We start from the raw sequence: 27,565 nt of genomic DNA on the forward strand, positions 1-27,565 counted from the left end.
TGTTTTGACCCCAAAGGTAAGGGAGAAGAGTACAACCAGGGCTGAAGAAAGCAAGTGAAGAATAAGTATCTACACTGTTGCTGATAATCTGTAAGGACACCAGAAGGCAGTGGAGTTCTGCAAACAGTTTGAATTTTTTGTTTTGCCTGCTTGAGTTGGATGGAACTGACCCAAACTCTACTTATCCCTCCAAACTTTCAAGCTCTGATTGTCTTAGAGGAATTGCATTGCCTCTTTTCATCTAAGGTAGCACCAGATCATGAGTATGACCATAGCAAATGAAAATCCAGGCTTCACCACAGTGGAAAGGCACACACACTACACTTTCTCCCTTTTCTGTGTGTACAGAAGGAGTTCAAGTTTCACAGCCTTGGACATATGCTCTGTGTGTGTATGTATATATATGTGTACATATATATAGTGTGTGTATATATATGTGGATATAGATGTGCACACACGCATACCCTTGGTGTGAAATTATCAGCATGCAGTCATCTGCCTGCACTCACCCTCTGTGGAAGAGGAGAATGAAGAAAAGGATGAAATTAGGAAAGAATGAAATTAGGAAAATGATGAGAATAGAAAGCAATATACCACAGAAAATAGCATTGAAAATTATAAGTAATGTTAAAAATCTTATGCACTCAATAGGAAGAAATGAAGAATACACCCCAAACTCCAATCCTACGTTGAAAATAAGTAGAGGTGTGTTAACTGCTAGGATTAAAATTGTCTAAACTCAGGTAATCTCAGTGACAAAGCTCCCAAGGAGACTTAGAAACATCTGTCACTGAGAAGTCCAGAGAAGCAAAGCATCCTCATCTTTTGTTGATAATCTGTGGTGGATTAACCTTAGCAGGCTGCCAGGCACTCTCCAAATCACACTCTCACTCTCTCTCCTCAACACAGGGAGGACAAGGGGAGAAAGTAAGACAATTGCCTATAGGCAAGTGGATATACCACCATACTGCAGTATTATGTGATATATTTAATTATATTATTAATAAATTAATAATAAAATTAAATATTATTTATTATTAATAAATTAATAATAAAAATAAATTAATAAAATATCTTATATTTTATAAGATAAATGAATGCATCCATTGCTAACTTTATCTCATCCTACGCAAGAGAAGCACACAAATCTAGTAAGTGTCTGAGCTTTGTTTCTGAAAACCTGTCTTATTTCTCCCTAGTTCCAAAATTTTCATTTCCATTTGATTTCTTGCTTGTAGGATAAAAGTCCAGCCAGGCTTGTTCTGTCCACATTTGTTGATGCTTACTGTATTGCTCTTATATATACAGATAAGTAAGCAATACTTATATATATATATATATATATATATATATATACATACAGATAAGTAAGCAATACTTATCTGTATTGCTTACTTTAAGGCCTTCTTAAAATACCATAGCTGACTAAGAGTTAAGTGGCATACTCCACTAATCTGAGACTTGCTAAGTCCCAGCAAGAGAATATGTCCTCAGGGACATTCACATGTTTTAAGTATGCTTTATAAAGGCTGACATTGAATTGAGATCATAGGAGAGACAATAAAAAGTTGTTCCTGTGTCTTGAAATCTTCCTGCTCTTTCCCCACGCTCATATTTGGTGGTGAAGCTGTCTCTGATAAGGTCATAAATACATTAGTTGATAGTAAACCTACATTTAATCTGATGTCTTCCTTCCATCCTGCATCCCAGGTATGAGCCTGGGTCACACACTGATGATGATGATGATGATGATGATGATGATATAAACATATTATTAAGGATATTATTGTTTATGTCTTTGCTTTCCACCTTTTAAGCCAAATTTGAGGTGGCTGCTGGAGCTTGGCTTCAACTACCTTTCTTTTGATGAGGCCACCCTGACCTTTCACTGAAATACTTTTTGTTTGCATGAATTCAGCCTCTTTGTGGTGCTTGCTGATTTAATGCACAGCTTTAGGGTCACACAGTGGCAGGGATGTTTGTCAGTAGGACAATATGGCATGCAGGCCCCAGCATATCTGCTTGCTAAGCTCACATGAGTGTCAGAGGGCTCTGCAAGAACCTCAGCATCTGCTGCAGGGAGAGAATGGAAATACCTGAAGGACAATCCCACTTATATGCAACCTATCCACAGGAATTATGGTGAGCCAGCAATGAAATTTGTATGGTGTGTTTGTCCCGTACCCCCAGTACAGTTTTCCTCTGTGAGATCAGGCTCCAGCAAACCCAGAATGAGCAATTTCTGTTTCAGCAGCAGTGTCCTTAGCTGCCTGCTACCAGCAATGCTGAAGAATGCAGCTCTAAAGTTTGGAGTTGCCTGCATTGGCTCTAGGGTTTCTGAATGTTCAGGTCACCAAGAGCAATGCCACAAATAGTCATCTATGGGGGTCAACTTGGGAGGTGCTTGTCAATCTTAAAGGGTTTAGAGGAGAAGTAAGGGAGATATTGAGCAGCCTTGACAGCACCCCTAGGTGGAGGAGAAAGGGAGCCCAGACACCAGCACAAGCAAAAGAGATCACAGACCTACAAGTACATCAGGGGAGAGCAGGTGTCAGAGAAACTCCTTACAGATTCCACAAAATAAAAGATTGTATAGAGGATAGCTCAGACAATAAAATTCAGTGGTGTAGTACCACCCCAATTTCAAGTGTCTAGGTTTTTATAAGAAAGAGATGTACTTTCTTTTGACTATGAAAGTTAGTATAAAAGAGAGACATGGTTAGAAAAGCCTCCTTTAGTTACAAAGCTACAAAACACCTGACTCCACACTGCAAAACACAAATACCTACTGGTATGACTGTGTGCTGCTAGAATATCTGTTGCACTTTCCCAGCCAAAAAAAAAAAAAAAGGAAATTTCAAACATAGACTTGTCCAAGCACAGCATGCACGATCAGGTCCAGAGCCGAGGGTGCTTTACAAGAGTTTAGCAAAAGGTGTTCAGACAAGACATAGCAGCTCTGTTGATCCAGCCTAATAGAGACTAAACCAGGTGATGGGTTTTAATAAAACAAGACCAGCTGTACATTATTTCATGGGGATTTAGAAGTATAGCCTAGTCTTTGCACAGGGAAAACATTGTATTACAGGACAGGAACTCCCTAAGAATCACTGAATGATTTGGTTTTTGAAGGGACATTAGGGATCATCTAGTTCCATGGGCAGAGACACCTTCCACTAGACCAGACTGCTTAAAGCCCCATCCAACCTGACCAAGAGCTTTGCAGGTAGTCAAACTTTATAGACATCTTACGTCAAACCCCATAGAAAGATTCTGGGGAATCAAGGAAGGAAGTCCTTCTTTGCAAATATTGGCTTAGAGATGGTTCTATGATTTATGTATCCCCAAGCCTCCACAGAGCCTACGAGGAAACCCATCTCTTCACAGCTGCCAAAGTACAGCTTGTAAAAAAGACACAGCTTTATTTCCTGGGACATCCAGCTAGACACATCAGGGCATGGCTCCAGGCTTGACAAGATACTACCTGGTCTATTCAGTCCTAGTCTTTGCCTTCATTTGATGTTAATCGTATTGTGGTTGGGACACATTGCTATCATCACCGTGCTCTGCTTCCCTACTTCTAGTGTTGTGGGACTATTCCCTGGTGGTGAGGTGCATCAGCACCTGTGTGATGCCTGCCCTCAACTCCTGGCTTTTCTTCATTTAGAGAATGGCTCTGTCCTTATATATATACTACAATCAAATGGCTTTACTTGTATGCTGTGTTCCAAATGTTTGCATGCCTTATTTAAAACTTGCATTCAAGCCAAATGTGTCTCATCCAACATCTAGCACGATGCTCCTTCCCATTCTGTTAATACTGCAAATAGATCAGTGCTGCAGCACTTTGAACAGATTATGTCATATGCTTCTGAGAAGAATTTAGGAAAGAACAGTGCAACAGACTCCCCTTCTTCAAATATGGGGAGGGAAGGTAAGACCAGTCTGCATACTTCCAAAACCAAAGGGAGATACAGTAACAAGGGAATGCAGAACTGCTCCACTACTTGGCCAAAGGCCTATTGTTTTCAGTAAGTGAGGACAAAGAAGATATATAAGGTTATATTGAAGGTCAAAAGGAATAGGACTGAAGGGTAAACAAGGAACTACAAAACCAATTAAAGTTGAAGCAAATAGTGAATAGAAGGCTCAGAATACAAGCTGAAGGAACAATGGCTACTTGAAAAAAAAAAAAAAAAAAAGACAACTTGATTGAAAATGTGAAGTAATAAGGTAAAGCAGGGAGTCTAATTGGCACCTCTGACAAAAACCTGTGCATGAGGACTTTGTGGCTCCCTTCAGAGACACAGAAGGTATTGCTGATAGTTTGTCCACAGCAGAAAAGTCTTGTTCATTGTTGTTTTGATATTTCATGAGATCTCCTCTCTTGGCTCACGGTCTCTTCAGTATTGTCCCTTTCCCTCTCACAGCCCACTCTGTTCCAAGCCTTCCTTCAAGTAACCAGCACATCTGTTCAATTTTCTTTGTGTCATGTGATTCAGTAAACTCCACCTCTTAACAATTTTCTGGGCATATATGCTTTCTTTTCCATTCATGAGCTTTTCATACTCCCATATGCTGCGAGGGGAAAAAATTGGAAAAACTAAATAAATTGAACCTCCTATTTGCATGATTTAAAGGGTTTCCACATTCAGCCTTGGTCTGTGCCATGGTTTAGCTCAAAGGATCTACCAAAATAGAAAGGGACCTAGAATGCATGTTCAGTAAGATGAGGTTGAAAGAACAGTGTGTTTCTTCTTCTGAACAGAAAGCAAATGGTGATGAAATAGCAACTTATAATCACTTGAAAGTCAGCAACAAAGATAATGGAGTCAAAAGGTTTTTGACAAGGACAGGAAATACATGTATAACAAGGAGCAACAACAAATTGCATCTTGGGAGGTTGGAATTTAAGAAAAAAAATGCTGAATGGTGTTTCAGTCCTCAGGCTATAGAGAATGTGAAGTTTTTCAAGATGTAGCTGGACAAAGCTGCAGTGAATTTGATCAGTAGTAGTGAATTTGAGCAGTAGTCATGCTTTGATCAGTGTTTTGACTAGAAATCAGCAAAAAGCACTTCCTCAAAAACATCTCTGTGAGTCATAAACTATTAAACCAGATCCAAAATTAAGCATCCCTGTGGCCTTTAGCTGTGCTATTTGAACTCAAAATGTCCATCTTTGACTTACTTATGAAGCTGCCCCTGCAGCTTCCACTGCTCGTCATGCCTCCAGATAAGCAGAAATCCCTGCCCAAAACTTCATCTGTGATCTATGTCCAAGAAAATAACTGGGTTGTGACATCAAAAATATCATCAAGGTGAATCAAAAAAGGAAAAAAAAATCTATAATAACAACAACAAAGTTTAAGCCTGTAAGCCTCAGAGATCACTCTTCTAAACAATTGCACCAATGAAAAACATTTCTTTAAAGAAAAATTGTTTCCTGAAAAATCATGTACTGCAGGCTAGCTGGACATTTGCTGGTTTTTGTGTTTTTTGTTTGTTTGTTTACTTGTTTTTTTCTGTTTTGTTGTCTGAAAACAAAGTTTATTTTAATCACCAGTAGTACAACTGAGTGCTATTTCAGCTCATGTTAAGCAAATTCTTTGCAAACGATATCTCCTCTGCAGGCCCTGTTTATTTTGTGCACCCTAATTTACTCTCATATGTATGCATGCAATGTCCCTTTCATGGGACAATATCTCATATTGAACTCTTTGATCCTGAAGTTCTCATTCTTGCAATGTGTTTACATTGACTTCACCAGTGCAGCCCCATCCAATTCCCAAGTGACTCCTCCTCACCCCCACTACCTGGAGAGTTTCACTGTCCCCCAGCTCAAACAAGAGTTAATCCACAACATCACTGAGGTAGGAACAGGCCTGTTATTCCTCATCTAGACCAACCCCCTCCTAAAGCACAGCCAGCTAGAGCAGTTGTCAAAAGCTGTGTCAAGTTGGTTTTGGAGATCTCCAGGGATGGATACATCTGTAAACAGCCTGTTCCTGTATTTGGCCACCTCACAGTAAAAAAAGTCTTTTCTTGTTTTCCATATGCTCCCCATTCCTAGATTGCACTTAAGAACTGGTCAAACAGGCAGACCCACACATCACTCCTGCCTTCTCCAAGAATTCTTCCCAGGGCACTGCCTATTCACAACCTTGTCCTGCCAGGAGAATGATACTCTTAGAGAAGTAGCAGAAACAGTTTGATTTTTGCTAAAATAACAGAGGACAAAAGATTACTTTCTAGCATGGGTTATTTTTCCTCATTATGTTGACAAACAGAAGAGCACGGGAAGATGGAAACAGTAATAGGGAGATGCAGAAAAGCAGAGGGAGGTGGCCAGAGCTCTGGTGGGTGAAGAGGGAGAGGCCAATTAAGGGGAGGAGTCAGTGTAAGGAATATTTGTCATTTACCTTAACTCTTGGTCCTTACTGTCTTCTCTCCTTCTTGCCCAGCCAGTCACTGACTCTGAGCTCTTTGTCTCTCCTAAAAAGGACATTATTCCTGCTCTACACTGTCCAGGCCTTCAAGGACTGGATTGTACAAGGTTTCTGCTGCTACCATGAGACCGCCAGGAAGTCTTCTCTCATCCAGTCTTCTCCACAGCAGGAGTCTGTCTGCCTTTGGAGGAATGAGGATGGAAACTGTGCTTTTCCTCCTGGCATGGCTTTGGGGTAAGTTTCCTCCTTTGCTCCTGGAGAATGGGGTTCCAGATATGGTCTGATATATGGTGCTGATGATGGATTGACCCGTCTCATATCCCTGGTTCAAGCAGGGAAATGGGTTTTGTGGCTGGAAAAAAAGGACTGAAAATTCAGTAAGCTTAAGGAAGGGATGACATCCAGGGGGACCTGGACAGGCATGAGAGAGGGACCAATATGAACATAATGGAGTTGAACAAGTCCAAGTATCTGCACCTGGGTCAGGGCAATCCCAAACGTGAATAGAGGCTGGGGGATAAAAGGACTGAGAGCAGCCCTCTGAATCTGAATGGAGAAGGACTTGGAGGTGTTGGTGAAAGAAAAACTCTGCATTAGCTGGTAGTGTGCACTTGCAGAAAGCCAACCATAACCTGCATCAATAGAAGCGTGACCAGAGGGTGACAGAGGTGATTCTCCCCCTCTACTCCGCTCCTGTCATACCCCACCTGTAGTAGTGTGTTCAGCTCTGGGTCCCACAGCAAAAGGAAGACATGGACCTGTTACAGCAGGTCCAGAAGAGGGCCACAAAAATGATCAGAGTGTTGGAGCACTTACAGTTTGAAAACAGACTGAGAGATCTGAGGTTATTCAGCTTGGAGAAGAGAAGGCTCTGGGGAGACATTATTGCCACCTTTCATTAATTAAAGGGAACTTACAAGAAAGATGAAGAGATAATTTTTGTAAGGACATATAGTAACAGGACAAAGGGTAATGGCTGTAAACTGAAAGAGGGTCGATTTAGATTAGATATAAGTAAGAAATTCTTCATTCTGAGTGTGGTGAGGCACAGGAACTGGTTGACCAAAGAAGTTGTAGGTGCTCCCTCCCTGAAATTCCTGAAATCCAGGTTGTATGGGGCTTTGGGGAACGTGAAGATGTCCCTGCCCATGGCAAAGAGGTTGGAACTAGGTCCCTAGTTGGAACTGGCCCAAACCATTCTATGATTCTATGATAAATTAAACTCCTGGTACTGCAGAAGGACATGACCTTTCTCAGGCAAGAGAAGGCAGTAGCAGAGATCATCATTTGGCTTCCAAAGCTCACATGGAGATTTAGAGGTATTATGAATGCAAACATACAGATACAAACCCTGGAAACAAACAAATGCAAGCATAAAGACAGATCTTTCCTTGATTGATCTCTGTAATCCAAAACTTAATCCTTTTATTTTTCCCTCCCCTCTACATTCACAGACTAGATTTGAACCAGGACCTAAGAAGGAATCAGTATAGCAGACCTTCCCTGCTTCTCTGTAAGAGCTACTGCCTAATGGAGTTGCATTTATATTCCACAAACCAGCATTTTCAGATAACTTTAAAAAAAAAAAAAAAAAAAAAAAAAAAGGTAAAATAATGGGATAGGGATTATCTGGAGACAGTACTGTTAATCTTTAACCAAGCCTGACATAAGCTAAGGCTGCTTCGGGGACTAGGGTGAAGCAACAGCTGGGCCAGAATTGTAAATAATCAAATAGCATCATTTGGCAGTTTCAGGCTTAAGAAAATCACAGAATGATAGAATGGCTTCGGTCTAGAAGGCACCTTGAAAATCACTTACTTTCAACCTCCCTGCCATGGGCAGGGATGCCACCCACTAGATCAGGTTGCCCAGGCCCTTGTCCAACCCTGATAGGATCCATATTGGCAATTATCTGTGCTTCTTACATGTATTATCATAGAAAAGTGGACCTGGCAAGCCTTTATGTAGCAGCCCTTTACATAAAACCCTCTCTTATAATGCATAAAGGCTGTGGGAAACAGCACCTAGGATCAAAGATATAGACACAATTTATGCATCAGACAAGGTCTTTCTCAGTACGGAAGGAACTATGGTGTCTTCTGACAGTTTTGGATCCCAATAGCAGCCTGAATTTTCCTTTCAACAACAAAGAGAAACAGGCCCTTCTGTACCTCAAGTTCTCCTCCCTTGTTATAAGATGGATGCTAATTGGAAATACCATTTTCTCTTCACTGTGTGGGAGCCCATTTGTTTAGCACAGACAATGCTGGAACTGTCAGCATGTGGGAAGTCAATCCTACCCTATCCACTGTAGGCATTTGTCTGAAAATAGGTGCCTAGAGCCATTTAAGTTGCTCTAGTTTCTCTTTTCAGGGCTCCAGCTACTGCTCTACAGAGTGCAGAGCTACAAATGACACCAGCAACCTACATTTAGACACATAAAGTATGCTTCCCATGGCCCCATCTGAGAAGCTCTGGATAGCACAGTTCTGGCAAATGTTTTTGACAAGTATGTGGAAATCCCAATTTACACTCAGAGTACTGAACTAAAAACTTCCTTCAACAATTTGCAATATACAGTGAAAGTGACAGGTCTTGGGAGAAGCATTCATGGTGGAGGAAGCTGAACAAAGAGGGTGGGTGGGGATGACATGAGACCTGCAGTGCTGCAGTAGCTCAGGTTGCATGGAAACACTGTCACCTCCATCTCCTTATGACCTGAGATTTTCCTCTGAAGCTACATGATACAGCCTAAGGTTTCTGTGGTGTGGTGCTGTCACATCGTGTCACATTTGCACCACTAATTAGCCAACAAACTTTTATTTCTGTGTTCTTGCTGAAAGTACCAGTGGTTGACATTTCAGCAATCCTTCTGCAGCCAAACCCAAACAGGCATTATTCCTACAAGAGCAAGATGTTAACATTCTCCACTGTCAGCCAAAACCTGGTTCATGCCTATTTCACATCTTGTCTTGTTTTGTGATTCAGGTGTTGCCAACTCAGCTCCAATCAGACTCGTGAATGGCCCCAACCACTGCACAGGGCGGCTTGAAGTGCTTTGGAATCAGCAGTGGGGAACAGTGTGTGATGATAGTTGGGATCTATCCGATGCCATGGTTGTATGCAGGCAATTGGAGTGTGGGGAAGCACTGTCAGCTCCTGGATTGGCTCAGTTTGGTCAAGGAACTGGTCGTATCTGGCTGGATGACATGAATTGTAATGGTACGGAAGTTGACCTTTCTGCATGCAGGACCAGACCCTGGGGAGAGCACAACTGCAATCATGGAGAAGACGCAGGCGTTGTGTGCTCAGGTAACTTCTGTTTACACCATTCCTCATGTGGCACCAAGAGACTGTGCTGTGTAGAGGGTTATTTTTAAGCCTGCTTGCAAGATTTTATTTCTCAGTGAGTGCCACCCTTAGGACTCAGATCGGAGATGGATGCTTCAGAACTGTCCTGTACCATGCCAAGGACAAGCTCAGTTCTGTTGTCAGTTAAATTGTGTGTCTGGTAGAGCATTGATTTGTTCTGTCTGTGCTGGTCTGTTTTTTATTCCATCACCATACTGTTAATGGGCAAAAAAAACTGAAAGGAACACCTCCTGGATGCATAAGCTTTCCATGCATGCATGGCTTAAATATGCCTTAGAAGTTGAGCATTTCTATTTTTGTATTTGTAATTTTTTGTTCCATTTGTATTTTGTGATACTCCTGGTGGATACATCTATTCTCCAGACTGGCACTGTGATGAGAGATGACCAGTATTGGGTCATTTGTCCATGAGCCAGTTCTGTCCTGGAAGTCATGGTGTTGATGAATGCTGAGCTCCTGGAACTGGGTGGGAAAGGCTTGAAATTGTTTCTTACCCTTCTACACCACAGTTAATGAGGGAATAAAGCATAATCAAGTTTCCCATAGGTCCCAGGAAGTAGAGAGCGTGTTGGGAGATAAATGGGCTGCCCATTGCCCCTTTTCATGGCAGTATTTCCCAAAGACTCTGCTCCTAGACATCCACCTAGTTGGATCTGGAATGGGATTCAACTCCATATTAAGGCCTAGATTTATCTGTGTCTAAATGCAGCTGTCACAGTTTGGGCTGTGTGTCTTTCTGATAGGAGTAGTGTAGTCCATTCCCTACACAGTTGCCACACAGCTCTAAATGCCCTGGGGCATCTGACATAACTGCATGGGACTAGCAGATGAGACAGATTCCCTAAGATAGACCCAACAGGATACCAGCTGGACTCTGATGGAGTAATATGTGCAGCATTGCAAACATTGTTGATCACCTTTTTGGGCCATTGACTCAAACCTCAACATTTGGTGAGCTGAGACACCATCAACTAACCAGAATTTCAATACTCATCTCACATGGAGATACCAACATGTATATACATGTAAGACATAGGTGTCTGGATATGCAGCCTGTTGCCACCCTGGAACAGTTTCACAATGTCAGTTGAAATTCTGCTTCATAAGAAAATCCAAGTCCTTTCTGTTTCTCTCTCTAATTAGGAAATCTGAAACGTCAGAGAAAAGTTCAGAAGTTTATCCTCATCAGCCTTTTCAGGCCCTGGACAGACTTTCCTTCAGTCTCTAGGGGATCTTTCCATGTGCAATCCCTGATCCTGTTGGATTGTTGTTGTTAGTGATGGTTTGTCGATTGTTTTCTTTTGTTTGTTTGTTTGTTATTTTTTAATGCAGGACTTAATAAAACAGTTCCAATACGATTAGTGAATGGTACAAGTCACTGTTCTGGGAGAGTGGAGGTTTTTTATGGCCATCAATGGGGAACTGTCTGTGATGACAACTGGGATATAGTTGATGCTGAAGTTGTATGCCGGCAGCTGGGCTGTGGGACAGCCCTATCTGCTCCTTCCTCGGCTTATTTTGGGAGAGGCTCTGAGCCCATCTGGCTTGATGAGGTTATCTGCAGAGGAACTGAAGCTGCCCTGTCTGAATGCAGTACAAAGCCTTGGGGGCTCCATGACTGTGTGCACGGAGAAGACGCTGGTGTTGTATGCTCAGGTAATTCTCACACAAGTGGGTTTGTAGGGGGTAGACATATGCTAGAAATGTAAAGCAGAGGCAGCATATGCCACAGCTGATTTACCCAGTATGAGAGTGATTCTGGAACCTCTAGTTATCTAGACCCTTTAACACAACTTGGACATCTACAAAGGGCTGGCAAACATGCTACTAGACATACAGGAGAGCTAAGTCCCCTTGTAATGGCAGATAGAGGCTAGAGCATCTTAAATAGCACTGGACATTGACATTTAAACAAGACTGGGGATTGTCTTCTGGCACCCCAAGTATATTTTAGTTTATGAAATACATTGAATCACAGAATATCCTGAGTTGGAAGGGATCCACAAGAATCATCAAGTCCAAATCCTGGCTCCACACAGGACCATCCAAAATAAGCCATATGTGTGAGAGCCTTGTCCAAATGTTTCTTAACTCTGACAGGCTTGGTGCCATGACCGGTTCCCTGGGGGGCATCTTCCAGTGCCCAACCACCCTGTCAGTGAAGAAACCTTTCCAATCCGATTAATACTTCCACTGACACAGCTTCATGCTTTTCCATTGGATCCTGTCACTGGTAATCAGACAGAAGAGATGAGCACCTGTCCCTCTGCTCTCCCTCAAAAAGAAGCTGTATATTGCAATGAGGTCTACTGAAAACCTACAACCTTCTCTTCTAAGCTGAACAAACCAAATTACCTCAGCCACTCCTTCTGTTGTGCCCTCTAGACTTTTCACCATCTTTGTTTCCCTCCTTTAAAACCATTCTAGGAGGTCGATGTCCTTCTCCTCTTGTGGTGCCCACAGGACTCAAGGTGAAGGCCAGCCACACTAGCACAGAGGGCAGTGAGACAAACACTCCCCTAGACCACCTAGCTCTACCGTGCTTAATACAGCCAGGATACTCTTGGCCCTTTTGGCTGCCAAGGCACACTGTTGATTCATATTTAACTTGCCATTGACCAGAACCCCCAGATCCTTTTCCACAGGGCTGCTCTCCAGCCTCTCATCCCCCAGTCCATACATCTATCCAGGGCTGCCCCTTCCCGGGTGCACAATCTGGTGCTCAGTTTTGTTAAACTTCACATTGTTGGTGATTGCCCAGCTCTGTGGTTTGTCAAGATGTCTCTGCAAGGCCTCTTCACCCTTGAGGGAGTCAACAGCTCCTCCTAATTCAGTATCATCTGCAAACTTAGTTTGCATTTGAGTCCTGAATCCAGAATACCTATAGAAAGTATTAGAGAGAACTGGCCCCCAAATGGATGCCTTTGGAACCCTGCTGGTGACACTGCTGAACAGATAATGCTGTGAGGGTGGAGGAATAGTTTGTGTTGCTTCTTTATGCAATATTTTCTCTTGTCAAAATCTACAAAATGCAAAGCCATGAGAGTCACTATACTCATTGACAAGTGGGAGACAGACAAAACAAAATCTTCATCAGATATTTCTCCTTTTTTTTTTTTTTTCTTGCAGGCTTTGCAAAACCTGCCCCACTCCGATTAGTGGATGGCTTGACCCCCTGCTCTGGGAGAATCGAGGTGTTTTACGGCCAACGTTGGGGAACAGTGTGTGATGATGACTGGGACTTGGTTGATGCAGAAGTTGTGTGCAGGCAGCTAGGCTGTGGGAAGGCCTTATCAGCTCCCCATAGGGCTTACTTTGGACAAGGATCTGACCCCATCTGGCTTGATAATGTCAACTGCACAGGGACAGAAGCTGCTCTCTCTGAATGCATGGCCACTCCCTGGGGAGTCCATAACTGTGGGCATGGAGAAGATGCTGGAGTGGTTTGTGAAGGTACCCATAATTCACCTTAAATCATGGGGGAAGTTATCTGTGAGTGACCCTGGGGTTCAGGTCCTTCACCACAAATAATAGGTCTTCCAAAGGAAGTGACATAGAGTACTTAAGAAAACGGCGTGCCTTAATCTATAGGCAATTATAACCTATGTCTTTTTAAAGGGGTTGCTTCTGGGGGCCAGTTTGCTAAAGCAGAGCGCAAAACCCCCATTATGGGGTGTTTTCTCATCTCAGCTACTCTTTAACCCAATCATTTTGCATTTCTTCTGGCCTAACAGAGAAAAACACGTGAAGTATGAGGAGTATCACTGCATAAGTCAGACTGTAGCCCATTCATCCAGGGCTAACAGCTCTGGTTCTCAAATGCTACTGCTCTTTCTCCTGTTCCTCTTCCTTCACGCATTCAAAAAATGTCTGTGAGGAATGGCTGTAGGTCTCCCACTCTCGTGCTCTGCCCAGATAATCTTAAGCAGTTCCCATCATCAGCTGCTGAGTTTAAGAAGAGATTTGTCTTTCAAACCTCAGACATAAAAAGTGCAAATATGAAATCTAAAACTGTGGTTTGACTACACATCTATGAAGGAAACGGACACCTCTGGTGAAATTTGTATGTCTTACCTCACAGTTGTCCCAAGACAGATGCTGCTGAGTGTTTAAACACCTATAATAGGCCACATTAATTCTATCCTTCAAGCTTGCTGCTGTTCAAGTAATATTCCTCAGTGAGATGTTATTGCATAACTTCACCCAAGCAAGTCCCCCAGCACCAAATACTTGATGCTCAACATCACCAGAGCTTTACAGCTTCAGCATCTCTTACTCTCAGTCCTCAATCAATGCCTTGTGCCTTACAGAAATTGCTGATCTGAGCTGCCAAGAGTCCTTAACACAGCCTAGACTATAATGCCCCTTGGTGCTCCTGGACCAGTGTTAGTCCACAGGTTTCTGTCCCTTCCAACTTCAGCTCACCAGCCTAGACTATTCCCCCTAGTCTGACTCATCACAATAACGTGGTGCAAGTATAACTGTTATCTTGTGATGGAATGTGGGTTCACCAGACTTGTCTGATTTTTAGTCAGGCCCAGTCAACAAGAGATGTCAACTGAAGACCTGCTGCAAGGATCTGCTGTTCTGTCATGAATAAAGAGCAGTGTCTGCCCATGCCACAGAGCAGCAATCCAGGCAGCACAGAATCAGTATGAACCAAAACATAGAATCATGGAATCATCTAGGTTGGATGAGACCTCAAAGATCACCTAGTCCAACCTCTGACCTAACACTAACACTAACAAGTCCTCAATCCACATGATTGAAAGCCCAAAAAATTGATGCCTTTACTATTTCTCAATACAGGATTTTCTGAGCTGTTTCCAGTCCGGCTGGTGAATGGTTCAAATTCCTGCTCTGGGAGAGTCGAGGTGTTTCATGAGCAGCAGTGGGGGACCGTCTGCGATGACAGCTGGGATTTGGCAGATGCTCAAGTAGTGTGCAGGCAGCTGGGCTGTGGGGCAGCAATCTCAGCCCCTGGCTCTGCTCGGTTTGGACAAGGAACCGGCCAAATTTGGCTGGATGATGTGAACTGTGCAGGAGCTGAAAGCATCCTCACAGAGTGCCGGGCCAAGCCTTGGGGAGACCACAACTGTAACCACAATGAAGATGCTTCTGTGGAGTGTTCAGGTACTGCTAATGTATGACATGACATGTGGAGTACAATGGAGGGAATGCACTTGTGAGAAGGTTGCTGGTAGCTCTGGAGTCCCCTCAGGACCAGGAGACTGTGTGCTGATCATTCAGCTGTGGGCTGAGATATAAGGAGAGTGATACATGGATGCTAAGGTTGTTTTTCCTTCTGCACTAATCCCACTGCTAAGGATAATCCCTGGGGGATATGAGCCATGGAGGAGGCCTAGGGCACTGTGTTACCCATTGTGCCCAGAACCTGGAGCCATGGTCCAGGGAGCAGTTTGAAGCTCTCACGGGGACTAGAGTGCTATGGACTTTGACAGTGAGTCCTGATGGCTGGATTTATAGAGGCTCACGAGTACAAACTCTGCACTCCCAAAGGCACAGTTTCCCCCTGCACTCTGGTCCAGTCAATGCTCCCCAACCCCATTTTGATGCCCTACTATTAGGGAAGAAATCTGGGTGCTCAGCTCTGAACACTCAACAGATAAAAGATTCATTGCTAAAGTACCAGCCAAGGGTGTGGGAACAAATTCTGAGGCCTTCCACTGCAACTTTACACACCAGGGGGTCAAGTGCTGTTGGCTACTAGACCATTGTGATGATGTTTTGTTTTGGCCCCTCCACAGCACACTGAGGCATGCAATACTCCTGAACATTTTTCAATTGTGTTTTGCTCCAGATGTTGCAGAAACAGCTCCCATCCGGCTTGTGAATGGTCCGAGTCATTGTGCTGGTAGAGTTGAGGTGTTTCATGACCAGCAGTGGGGAACTGTGTGTGATGATGGCTGGGACATAGCTGACGCCAATGTCGTGTGCAGGCAGCTGGGCTGTGGGACAGCACTGTCAGCCCCTGGCTCAGCTCGCTTTGGAGAAGGCTCTGACCCCATCTGGCTGGATGATGTGAATTGTATAGGAACCGAGGCTGCCCTCTCTGAATGCCAGTTCCAGCCTTGGGGATCCCATAACTGCAGACACGGAGAAGACGCTGGTGTGGTATGCTCAGGTAACTCCTGTCTGTGTCTCTGTCTGCATGATAGGGAAGGTTTTCTGCACCAACCTGCCTGAAGGCTCTGTCTTTATGATGTGCCCATATGCCCTTAGTTCCTGAATGTGTTGTGAGCTCTCTGTCATCATACTGGAGACGTGTTACAAATTCCTCTTTTTTGGCATGCAGGTAGGTGTCCTTGAACACAGAATCTGTGTTTCCCTTGGCTTAGAAAAATTAGAGTAGATTACAGTAGAGTAGAGTAGAGTCGAGTCGAGTCGAGTCGGGTCGAGTCGAGTCGAATAGAGTAGAGTCGAATAGAGTAGAGTCGAACAGAGTAGAGTCGAGTCGAATAGAGTCGAGTCGAATAGAGTCGAATAGAGTCGAGTCGAGTCGAATAGAGTCGAGTCGAGTCGAGTCGAGTCGAATCGAATCGAATCGAATCGAATCGAATCGAATAGAATAGAATAGAATAGAATAGAATAGATCAATTGGAAAGGACCTACAGAGATCATCTAGCCCAATTCCCTGACCACTTCAGGGTTAACCAAAAGTTAGATCATATAGTTGAGGGTATTGTCCAAATGCCCCTTGAACACTGACAGGCATGGGGCATTAGCCACCTTACAAGGAAGCCCATTCCAGTATTGATCACCTTCACAGTGAATAAATATTTCCTAAGGCCCAGTGTGAACCTCTCCTGGTGCAGCTTTGTGCCATTCCCATGTTGTTATCAGCTACCAGGGAGAAGAGGCCAGCAGATCTCTCTGTGCTTCCCCTCTTTAGGTAATTACAGAGAGTAATGAGGTCATATCTGGGCCTCTCTTTTTCTAAAGAAGTGTCCTCAGCCTCTCCTCACAGGACATGCCATCCAGCCCTTTTACCAGATTTGTTGCCTTCCTCTGCATGTTTTCAAGGACTTTAACTTCATTTTTATAATGTGGAGGCCAGAACTGCACATAATATTCAAGGTGAGGCCACACCAACACTAAATATACCAAGACAACCGCCTCTTTTTACCATCTGGCCGTGCTGCATTTAATGCATCCCAAAATGTGGTTTGCCCTCTTGGCTGCCAAGGCACTCATCTGGCTCATACACTCAAGCATGCTGTCAACCAACACCCCTGGGTCCCTTTCTGCTGAGCTGTTCTCCAGCCTGTGCCTGTGTCTGGCATTGCTCCGTCACAGGTGCAGAATCCAGCATTTTCCTCTGTTGAACTTCATACAGTTACTTACCGCCCAGTGCTCCAATCTATCTAGATCCCTCTGCAAGGCCTCTCATCCCCCTAGGGAATCAACACCACCTCCCGGTTTAGTGTAATCCTAAACTTGCTGAGGATGAGCTCCACTCATGCATCCACATCATGGATAAAAACGTTGAGTGGGACTGGCCCTAGAATGAGCCTTGGAGAACACTGCCAGGCAGATGTAGCCCCATTCACTACAACATTTAGAGCTCTACCATCAAGCCAGTTCATCAAGCAGTGTAGCATGAACCTGTTCATCTTACAGTTGGACAATTCACCCAAAAGGATGCTGTGAGGAACAGTATCATAGATCACACTGAAATCCAAAAAAACTGCATCCACTGCATCCCATCCACTGCAGTCTCATCCACCAAGCAGGGAGCTTTGTCATAGAAGGAGATAGATTTACTAAAGCAGGACTTTCTCTTGATGAACTCATGTTGACTCTGCCTAATAATATCTTTGTTCCTTAATGTCATTCAGTATCTCCCAGGACAATCTTCTGCATAACTTTTCCAGGTACTGAAGTCAAAATAACAAGTCTGTAGTTTCCTGGGTCTTCTCTCATGCCCTTTTTATGGATGGGTATAACATTGCCTAGCTTCCAGTCAGCAGGTACCTCTCCACACTCCCAAGACCTTTATTAAATTATTCCGATTTATACTATACTATATCTAAATTATATTCTGCAGAATATGGTACACAGACTATTTCCTACTTAGTTTTGAACTGGTGAAGATATCCCAACTTCAGGCAACTGGATAACAGTACCCTGGATGCCCCAAGATACTCACCGTGATTATGCATTTTATCTTACTTTTAATTAGGCTAATGGCAACTCAGTAATGTATATTCCTGCCCTTTCTATTTTATTTAGACATACCAAGAGTAGCTCCACTCCGATTAATGGATGGGCCGAATCGTTGCAGTGGGAGAGTTGAAGTTTTTTATGGCCAGCAGTGGGGAACAGTGTGTGGTGACAGCTGGGATATAAGAGATGCAGAAGCCGTTTGCCAGCAGCTGGGCTGTGGGAAAGCACTATCCACTCCAGCCTCTGCTTATTTTGGAAAAGGGTCGGGCCCCATCTGGCTGGATGATGTGAATTGCACAGGAACTGAAACTGCCCTTTCCAAATGTGAGACCAGTCTATGGGGAGCCCATAACTGTAGTCATGGAGAAGACGCTGGTGTTGTGTGCTTGGGTAAGTCTCTTCTATTTCACCTTTTGATTGACATTTATGGTATGTGGAGGGATGCTTGAAATGCCATAAGGTGCTCTCTTCCCATCTTACAAATCTCAAACCACAGTACTATACAGAAAAAGTGCTTCAAGCAGGGATGTTTGTAAATCCATTTGTGTTCCCCTCTCCTTCCCATTCAAAATCTAACCATAACACTGTGGTGCTGAAGTCCAGCCTGCCACTTGCTGTGCTCAAGAATTTAAATTTGGGACTCTTTCCCACATGAGCTACTGGTAACCTTGACAGCTTGCAGGACTGGTGTGATTCATCCTAGTACGGAGAACAGCACACTGTCACTTGGGCTCTTCTGATTTTGTCAGTGACAACCCCAAAGAACATACCACACTTGAAAAATCAAGATATAGTCTCAGTTTTCTTTCTTTCCTCTTCAAGTCAAGAACATGAAGAAGTCTTGCAGAAACTAGTTAATCTACCTTCCCTTTTCCCTTCCTTGCTAGAATCATCTTCAGAAGACCTGTTTTCACAAATGTGTTTCCAGCATCTTCTCAGAAACCTCTACAGTTGACACAATTTCCTCAAAATTGTTGCACTGCACTTCTTTGCCACTAGTAGGAAACTCTGACCTGACTACCTTTACCTGGAATTTATTGTACAGCCTCTTCTCTCTTTGTAGTGTGTATTGTTATTTACTCTTTGCCTTTTGTTAAGTGTGTTACATCCCCTCTCAGTTTTCTCATCCTATTCATATCCACCTCTTGAGACAAGGTTTTTAAGCTTCTTCTCATTCCCCTCATTCTTCTCTGGTTTCTCCTTAGATATTAGACATATTTCTTCTAATCTGTTACCCAGATGAGGTTTTGGAAGGCCTGAGTAGCTCTGAAGGCTTGATTTGGATGTCCTGTAGTTAGCACTGCCTCTTATACTTGTCTATGTCTTTCTTCAAACAGCACAACACTTTAGAGTGCCACTTTCAATCCTTTTTATCTCTTTGTGAAGAATTGCCATTTAATTCCTCTTCATCCTCTGTGCAATCATGTTACCTCCCCAGAGTAGTAGAACACTTGAATTGCCCTTGCTGGCTACTCTCTGGCTACTTGACAACAACTTGAAAATACCCTGTGGATTCACTGCCTGTGTCTGAACTAAATGTACTGTTGTCTCTTTGCAGCCAGCAAAGACTAAGACAGAAGAGTCTGTGTCAGGATTTGGCCCCAGATACATTTGGGATGCAGACACCCAAAGCAGATTAAAGAAACTGCAACCCAACAGAGCTTTTTTTTTTTTTTTCTGTGACTATAAAGGGTCCTCAGTGGAGTTGTAAAAGTGGGGTTCATCTGCCAATACATACCTGTCTTGTGTCATCTGAGATATCCTGTGATATCCTACCCAGTCTCTAATTGCAGATCCAAAAGGGCACAAATTACTCTTGATCCTGTATCAAGTCTGCCAGCCCCATTGGGATGTCTGGGATTCCCTGGGTATATCAAATAGCACTAGGTACCAATAATAAGGAAAACAAGTCAGCTTCTTGAAACTTAAGTCTAGCTGAGGTGAGTCATACCCCAGTGTTCCCACCATGTTCCCTAAAGAGCACACTCTGGCAAATGTCCTTTCCCTTGAGTTGTGGAGTTACTTGGATTTGCTATCTGGACATGGATATCTTTCTAGTCAAAGACAGGGATAAAAGGTCTTCAAGCACCTCCGATTTTGGGATTTGAACCATCAGTACATCTCTTTTCCTTTGTTTCAGGCAGCACTTTTCCTCGACTTTTTCCTTGACTTTTGGGGCAAGAGCAATCACAATGAACCTCCTTTTCTCCATGGTGCTTGTCTCTGGAATACATACTAAGCCAAGGAGTGCATGCTTGCAGTGCTTGTTGATGTGGCAAGCAGGAATGTCTTTGCCAGAATAACTTATCCTGTCTTACCTTTGTGGCTCAGGTGTTCCAGAACCAGTCCCAGTCCGGCTGGTGAACGGTTCGAACTTCTGCTCTGGGAGAGTCGAGGTGTTTCATGAGCAGCAGTGGGGGACCGTCTGCGATGACAGCTGGGATTTGGCAGATGCTCAAGTGGTGTGCAGGCAGCTGGGCTGTGGGGCAGCAATCTCAGCCCCTGGCTCTGCTCGGTTTGGACAAGGAACCGGCCAAATTTGGCTGGATGATGTGAACTGTGCAGGAGCCGAAACTGCCCTCTCTGATTGCAAGGCACGGTCTTGGGGAGACCACAACTGTAACCACAAAGAAGATGCTAGTGTGTTCTGCTCAGGTACAGCTAAATGATACCATGTAACATGGGGTACAATGGAAGCTTTTCTGGGGAGAGGTGCCTTTGGCCCTGGGGGACATATTTATCAATGTTGCTCTTGGATGAGATACAAGAGGATTGGACCGAGTGTTATTTTAGACTACTTTACACACCTGCACATTGCTGAAGGATACGACACAGTATTTAAAGAAGCCTGGTATTCCTACGGAGCTGCAGCTGGAAGTCAGATGACATTGATTGGCTACCAAAATGGATATGTTTTCTGGTTGCTGAAATCACATCAGAAGTGTGGGCCATGGGGGGAGAGGGTATCCCAACATGCTGCAGTGTAGTCAGCTGGTGATGTGCAGAACTGTTGTGTTGAGTAATGAGGTAAATGGTGCTCTTTAAATCATGACTGCACAACGTCATGACAGAGACCCATAGCACAGTCACTGGGGAATGTGGGAAGGAGAAACAGATGACACAGACTACCCTGGCCATCCTAGACCCTAGATCCCTAGAAAAGGGGAGTGTTGTGTAACCAGTGATAACACTGGCAGCATCTGCTGCTTTCCCTGAGGCCCTAAAGCAAGAGCTCAGCTCTTGGTGCTCTGTCCGGTAGCAATCTGCTACAGGTACAAATGAACTCTGAGGCACTATCAAAGCAAATCTCACTGATGTTCTGGATGATCCACATCCTCGCCACATCATTTTTTTTTTGGCACAAGACCCCTGCGAGGAAAGATATTTTCTCACTTCCATAGAGCACTGAGGCATGAAATGCTCCCTGACCTTTTTCTGTGATTCTTCTGTGTTTTGCTCCAGGTGTTGCAGAAGCTGCTCCCATCCGGCTTGTGAATGGCTCAAGTCCTTGTGCTGGTAGAGTTGAGGTGTTTCATGACCAGCAGTGGGGAACTGTGTGTGATGATGGCTGGGACATAGCTGACGCCAATGTCGTGTGCAGGCAGCTAGGCTGTGGGACAGCACTGTCAGCCCCTGGCTCAGCTCGCTTTGGAGAAGGCTCTGACCCCATCTGGCTGGATGATGTGAATTGTATAGGAACCGAGGCTGCCCTCTCTGAATGCCAGTTCCAGCCTTGGGGATCCCATAACTGCAGACACGGAGAAGACGCTGGTGTGGTATGCTCAGGTAACTCCTGTCTCAGTCTCAGTGGTGTCCACAAACATGGAAATAAGATTTTCACCTTCAGCAAAAGGACATTTTTGAGCTTAAGCTGCTCCTAATGTCTGCTGTTAATGACTGTTGTGTATAAACCCAATCTTGTGTGATGTATACAATGCTCATGGTCAGCAGGCAACACTGGAAGATAATCCATAATTACTGAGTTGCCATCAGCAAGCTTCAGTCTGATAGTTGTATCCCATCATGCAGCTTCTGAAGGCTCCAAGAATTTTACTAGGACTGGATAGGTACCATAAACATCCCATTCCTGATTGATTTACAAGGTTCAGGTTTGTAGTCTCATATGAATAGAGTCATCTCTCAGACTGATAGTTTTACATAAAGATCACATGTAAAGCTAAGAAATGTTTTCAGCAAATCATAGAATCACAGAATCATAGAATATCCTGAGTTGGAAGGGACCCTTAAGGATCATCAAGTCCAACTCTTGACACCGCACAGGTCTACCCAAAAGTTCAGACCATGTGACTAAGTGCACAGTCCAATCTCTTCTTAAATTCAGACAGGCTCGGTGCAGTGACCACTTCCCTGGGGAGCCTGTTCCAGTGTGCAACCACCCTCTCTGTGAAGAACCCCCTCCTGACGTCAAGCCTAAATTACCCCTGCCTCAGCTTAACCCCGTTCCCACGGGTCCTGTCACTGGTGTTAATGGAGAAAAGGTCTCCTGCCTCTCGACACCCCCTTACGAGGAAGTTGTAGACTGTGATGAGGTCTCCCCTCAGCCTCCTCTTCTCCAGGCTGAACAGGCCCAGTGACCTCAGCCGTTCTTCGTACGTCTTCCCCTCCAGGCCTTTCACCATCTTTGTAGCCCTCCTCTGGACACTCTCCAACAGTTTCATGTCCTTTTTATACTGTGGTGCCCAGAACTGCACACAGTACTCGAGGTGAGGCCGCACCAGTGCAGAGTAGAGCGGGACAATCACCTCCCTTGACCTACTAGCGATGCCGTGCTTGATGCACCCCAGGACACGATTGGCCCTCCTGGCTGCCAGGGCACACTGCTGGCTCATATTCAACTTGCTGTCTACCACGACCCCCAGATCCCTCTCTTCTAGGCTGCTCTCCAGCGTCTCATCGCCCAGTCTGTACATGCAGCCAGGGTTTCCCCGTCCCAGGTGCAGGACCCGGCACTTGCTCTTATTGAACTTCATGCGGTTGGTGATTGCCCAGCTCTCCAACCTATCCAGATCCCTCTGCAAGGCCTTTACACCCTCATTCAAGTCCACAACTCCTCCAAGTTTGGTGTCATCAGCAAACTTGCTCAAAATACCTTCTATTCCTACATCCAGATCGTTTATAAAAATATTGAAAAGTACCGGCCCCAAAATGGAGCCTTGAGGGACCCCACTGGTGACCGCCCGCCAGCCTGACACAGCCCCATTTACCATAACCCTTTGGGCCCTGCCCGTTAGCCAATTGCTCACCCATCATATAATGTTTTTATTTAGCTGTATGGTGGACATTTTGTCCAGTAGGATCCTATGGGAAACCGTGTCAAAAGCCTTGCTGAAGTCCAAAAAAATCACATCAGCTGGTTTCCCTTGGTCCACCATACGGGTGATCTTATCATAAAAGGAAATCAGGTTAGTTAGGCAGGACCTACCCTTCACAAACCCATGCTGGCTGGGACCAATGACTGCTTTGTCCCTCAGGTGCGCCTCAATAAGTTCGAGAACCAACTTCTCCATGATTTTACCAGGCACTGATGTGAGACTGACAGGCCTCTTGGCCTCTGGCTAATTGGGAAGTCTGTTTTATTCTGTCATGAGAAGTAATAACATGTCACATTTCAGGATGTTTTGAAAAACTGAAAACACAGAATGTGCCTTTACAGCACTTTTATCTAAATGCTTTTTCAGTTTTCTCTCTGGTGTCTCTTGCACACCTGCAAGAAGTCTCCTGCTTTGTTAAAGCAGTTGAAAGTCTCCTTGGATCATAGGACAATTCATACCTCAGGAGGTCTCTATGTCAGATTCATGATCAAAGCAAGGTCAGCTGTGAGGGCAGACCAGGAGGCCTTTATCCAGCCTTGAAAACATCAGGACAATCGTCCCTCAGGGTAATCCTAAAGAATCACAAGGTTTTCTTTAAGACCTGGTAGCCTATTTTCTCATCTTTTAGCCTTTCTTTTCTACTTTTGGGGGATGGAGAAATTATCTAAACTGTCCTGCAGTCCCTCCTTCTTTCCATTAAAAGTTTTGGGAAACTTCAGGAGAACTCAAAGCTCTTTCAAAAGGACTCTGACCTGAACATAGAAAAGTGCACATCTGCAGATGACCTGGCTGTGCATCTCCCCCTCTAAAGTCAGCGGAAAGAAAAAGGTTCCACAAGTTCACCTGAATCACCTTGGATGATGGGAGTTGTAGGTGTACAGTTCCACAGCTCTGCTTGTGGGGAAAAAAATCCCTTTCTGCTCTATATATCTTGATATAGGGTATCTCCCAGAGGTGCTGACTGCCTCCATCAGGAGCAGAAAAATGGCAGCACTGCAAAGAGGAACAGTTCTGCTCTCCTGAAATGCTTACATCCAAAGGCTTACAAATGTGGTAGACGACATTACTCCTCCTTTGGCTTCATTGTCATGATGGATTGAAATGCTGTCATCTGATGCTAGTACAGAACAGGCCATTTGTAAACCGAGGTATTTATTTTACTCTCTCTTTTTGACTGATTCTGCAGCGCATGGTTTCAGTGCAGAAAAGAGTAGGCTGACACTTCCTAAGACCACTTATTTTCCAGTCCTTCTGTCTTCACCAGGCAAGAGAGATTTCAAGGAAGAGTAAGTGTATATTAATATACACTACTGTAATCTAGTTTCTCCTAGCAAATTATCCAGAACACATATGATGAATATTTCAGTAACTGGAGTGAAAGTAAGTAAGTAAGGCCAAAAGAAGGTTTCAGGAACGTGGTCTATTCACTGATGGACATTATGAAGCCTCACACATGTGACCTCATTTATTTAGGAATGCATCACGTTTCTTAACATAGGTATCTAATGCTGCATAAGACACCTAACAGGATGTGGAAATCTACATAGGGCCAATATGAGTGCAGGAGCTATGTGAAATTTCCACCCTTCTGACTTGAGAGCTGAAGATGAAGCAAAGATGCTTCACGTCATCTCATATGGGAGAAGACACCTAACTGGAGGCTCCTGAATTGTTCCTTTTGTATGGGTTTCATCTGTAATATCTGTACACAACATTGCATTTTTATTTCAGAGCTCTGCAGAGCATATTACTCTTTATATAGAACAGGTATGGTGCCCTGTTTCACACAGTGATTCAAATAAACTATCTGAAACATGCCTGCTCAGAAGGGATGAATTAACATTTCTTACTGGCTGGGAGACTGAAATACCACTCTCAGTCCTTACCAAGATGTTTTAGCAAGTCTGCGGGCAGAGGAAACGGAGAAGTAACATGGACAGGACCTGAGGGAATGGTTTGAAGCTGTGACAGGGGCAGTTCAGGCTGGATATCAGGAAAAGGTTCTTCACTGAGAGGGTGGTCGGGCACTGGAACAGGCTCCCCAGGGAACTGATCACAACACTAAGCCTGCCAGTTTTTGGTTCAAGAAGCGTTTGGATGATGCTCTCAGACACATGGTATGAATTTTTGGGTCATCCTTTGGGGATCCAGGAGTTGGACTCGATGATCCTTGTGGGTCCCTTCCAACTTGGGATATTCAATGATTCTATGACAGTATGGAGGCAACCCTGGGAGGAGCTCTGTCCACCCAGAAGGTCCTCTTTATCCATGGGACAGCTTGGTTGGCACTAGGACACCACGACGTGCCTACTGTCAGTAGGGTTTAGGTGCAGGGCATTTACGTGTGCATTTATATTTCGGGGTTGCTTTATGTGCAGGGATTGCAGAAATAGCTCCACTCCGGCTGGTGAATGGCCCCACTCGTTGCGCTGGGAGAGTTGAGGTGCTTCAGAGCCAGCAGTGGGGAACAGTGTGCGATGACAACTGGGACCTGAGCGATGCTGAAGTGGTGTGCCAGCAGCTGGGCTGTGGGAAGGCCATGTCAGCCCCAGGATCCGCTTATTTTGGGCAAGGTTATGGCCGTATCTGGCTGGATGATGTGAAATGCTCCGGCAGAGAATCAGCCCTCTCCAAGTGTGTGGCAAGGCCTTGGGGAGTCCATAACTGCAACCATGGAGAAGATGCAGGCGTCATATGTTCAGGTAACCTTCATCCATGTCCCATCCTGCTAGACATTAGTAGCCATTAAGCCTCTAAGCTGGGTTTTGGCACTGGTGGCCCTTCATCCCTTCTCAGTCTCAGACAAGTGGCACTTGTCTCACTTTCACTGTCTCTTTCCATGTCTCTGACAAGTGCCATGGGGTAGGGAGAGGTTTGAAGTTGGAGGTTGGTATTTTGAGGGATGATTCCCATCTACCCACATAGCAGCTCATTTTTCCTATTTGCATCTTTGAAATATCACTAGGATATTATAAGTATACTACTACTTTCAGTGGCCTTGCAGGATAAAGCAAACTACTTTTACAGATCTGGATTGCATTAATTTCCTTCCAGGTTGGATCTAAACCTCACAGATCTTCTGGAGTGGAGAAGAGAGAAATAGTGCCAGCCGACATGTGTATGACATTTATTAAACCCAAACCAAAGTGATCCTTGAAGGCCAAAGAGCATGCAGTACAGAAGAAAATCCCTGAAGCTCAGATCTATCACACTGAAATGCAAACATAAAAACAATGTGCCCAAACTGGGGGCATGCTTGCTCCAGGAATCTTCAGCTAATGAAGAGAGAGAGGCACTTGCATGAGGCAAGTCAGCCCGGCTGTCTCCAGAGTAACTTCAGAAGCCTTTTCCTCCCCTGGCTGTAGATCCTTCTACAGCCTTGGGTGATTTTGTGTCTGATTTGGGTACCTCTGTGGATGCCTGCAGGTGGTTGGAGTGGACATGGTCCCACTGATCACAATTCCTTATCTTGGCCACAAGACAATTTTCCAGGCATATTCCCTTGGGGGGGGGAGGGGGGGAGGGGAGGGATTATCTGGAGAACACAAGTGGGCATTTGAAGTCAATTTGAATCCCTGAAACATCTCACATTATCATGCCCTTGGTGCCCAAGAGATCATACCGTTCCCATGCCAGTTCAACTTCTTCTGCTGATAATGCCTCTAATCCATGAAAGCTTTCTTGTGCTGATTGTAGAATACATTATATAAACATCCAGCTTTTGCTGTATTGGCTCAAACAGCTTGAGGTTCCCTTGGGTAGAAGATGTTTAGCTACTGTCATGAAATCCTCACGCAACCTTCCCTCTGATAGGTAAAACAGATTGTACCTTGTGGGCCCTCTCTGCGACATTTCCACCAATCTTCGAACCACTTCTGTGTTGCTTCTCACTTCTCATCTAAATATATATATATAGGCATGTGACCTGAACTTGATGTTTCTGTGAGTCTGTCTGGTGCACTGTGTAACAGTGAGGTCACCACCAGCTTCACCTCATTTCTGTTCTCCTTGGAGCCATACTGAACCAGGCACTTCCCAAAAAGCAGATGATCCAAGCTCCTTTAGACTTGCTTGGGGAGGGGATGAACTCTTCCATGAGGAGGAGGCGGGAATGGAGATGGTGTTGTGTTGTAACCTGGCTCAGCATCATGCAATGGTTCACTCACTCCCCCACAGTGGGATGAGGGAGGGAATTTAAAAAAGGTAAAAGTGCAAGAACTCATGGGT

At 44.4% G+C, this 27,565-nt stretch overlaps 1 protein-coding gene across 1 annotated transcript; it reads left to right on the forward strand.

Moving 5' to 3' along the window:
• Window positions 1-6,568: 6,568 nt before the first annotated feature.
• Window positions 6,569-26,087, forward strand: LOC311220300 (scavenger receptor cysteine-rich domain-containing protein DMBT1-like; the record flags this gene model as incomplete). The annotated part of the gene is made up of 10 exons (XM_084303806.1): window positions 6,569-6,680; window positions 9,435-9,758; window positions 11,151-11,474; window positions 12,948-13,271; window positions 14,628-14,951; window positions 15,640-15,963; window positions 18,072-18,395; window positions 20,337-20,660; window positions 21,468-21,791; window positions 25,717-26,087. The coding sequence occupies 10 exons, from the start codon at window positions 6,569-6,571 to the stop codon at window positions 26,085-26,087; spliced, it is 3,075 nt and encodes a 1,024-aa protein (XP_084159932.1).
• Between the last annotated feature and the right edge of the window lie 1,478 nt (window positions 26,088-27,565).

The sequence above is a fragment of the Netta rufina genome, assembly GCF_964035555.1.
Source record: "Netta rufina genome assembly, chromosome: 31".
Lineage (NCBI taxonomy): Eukaryota > Metazoa > Chordata > Aves > Anseriformes > Anatidae > Netta > Netta rufina.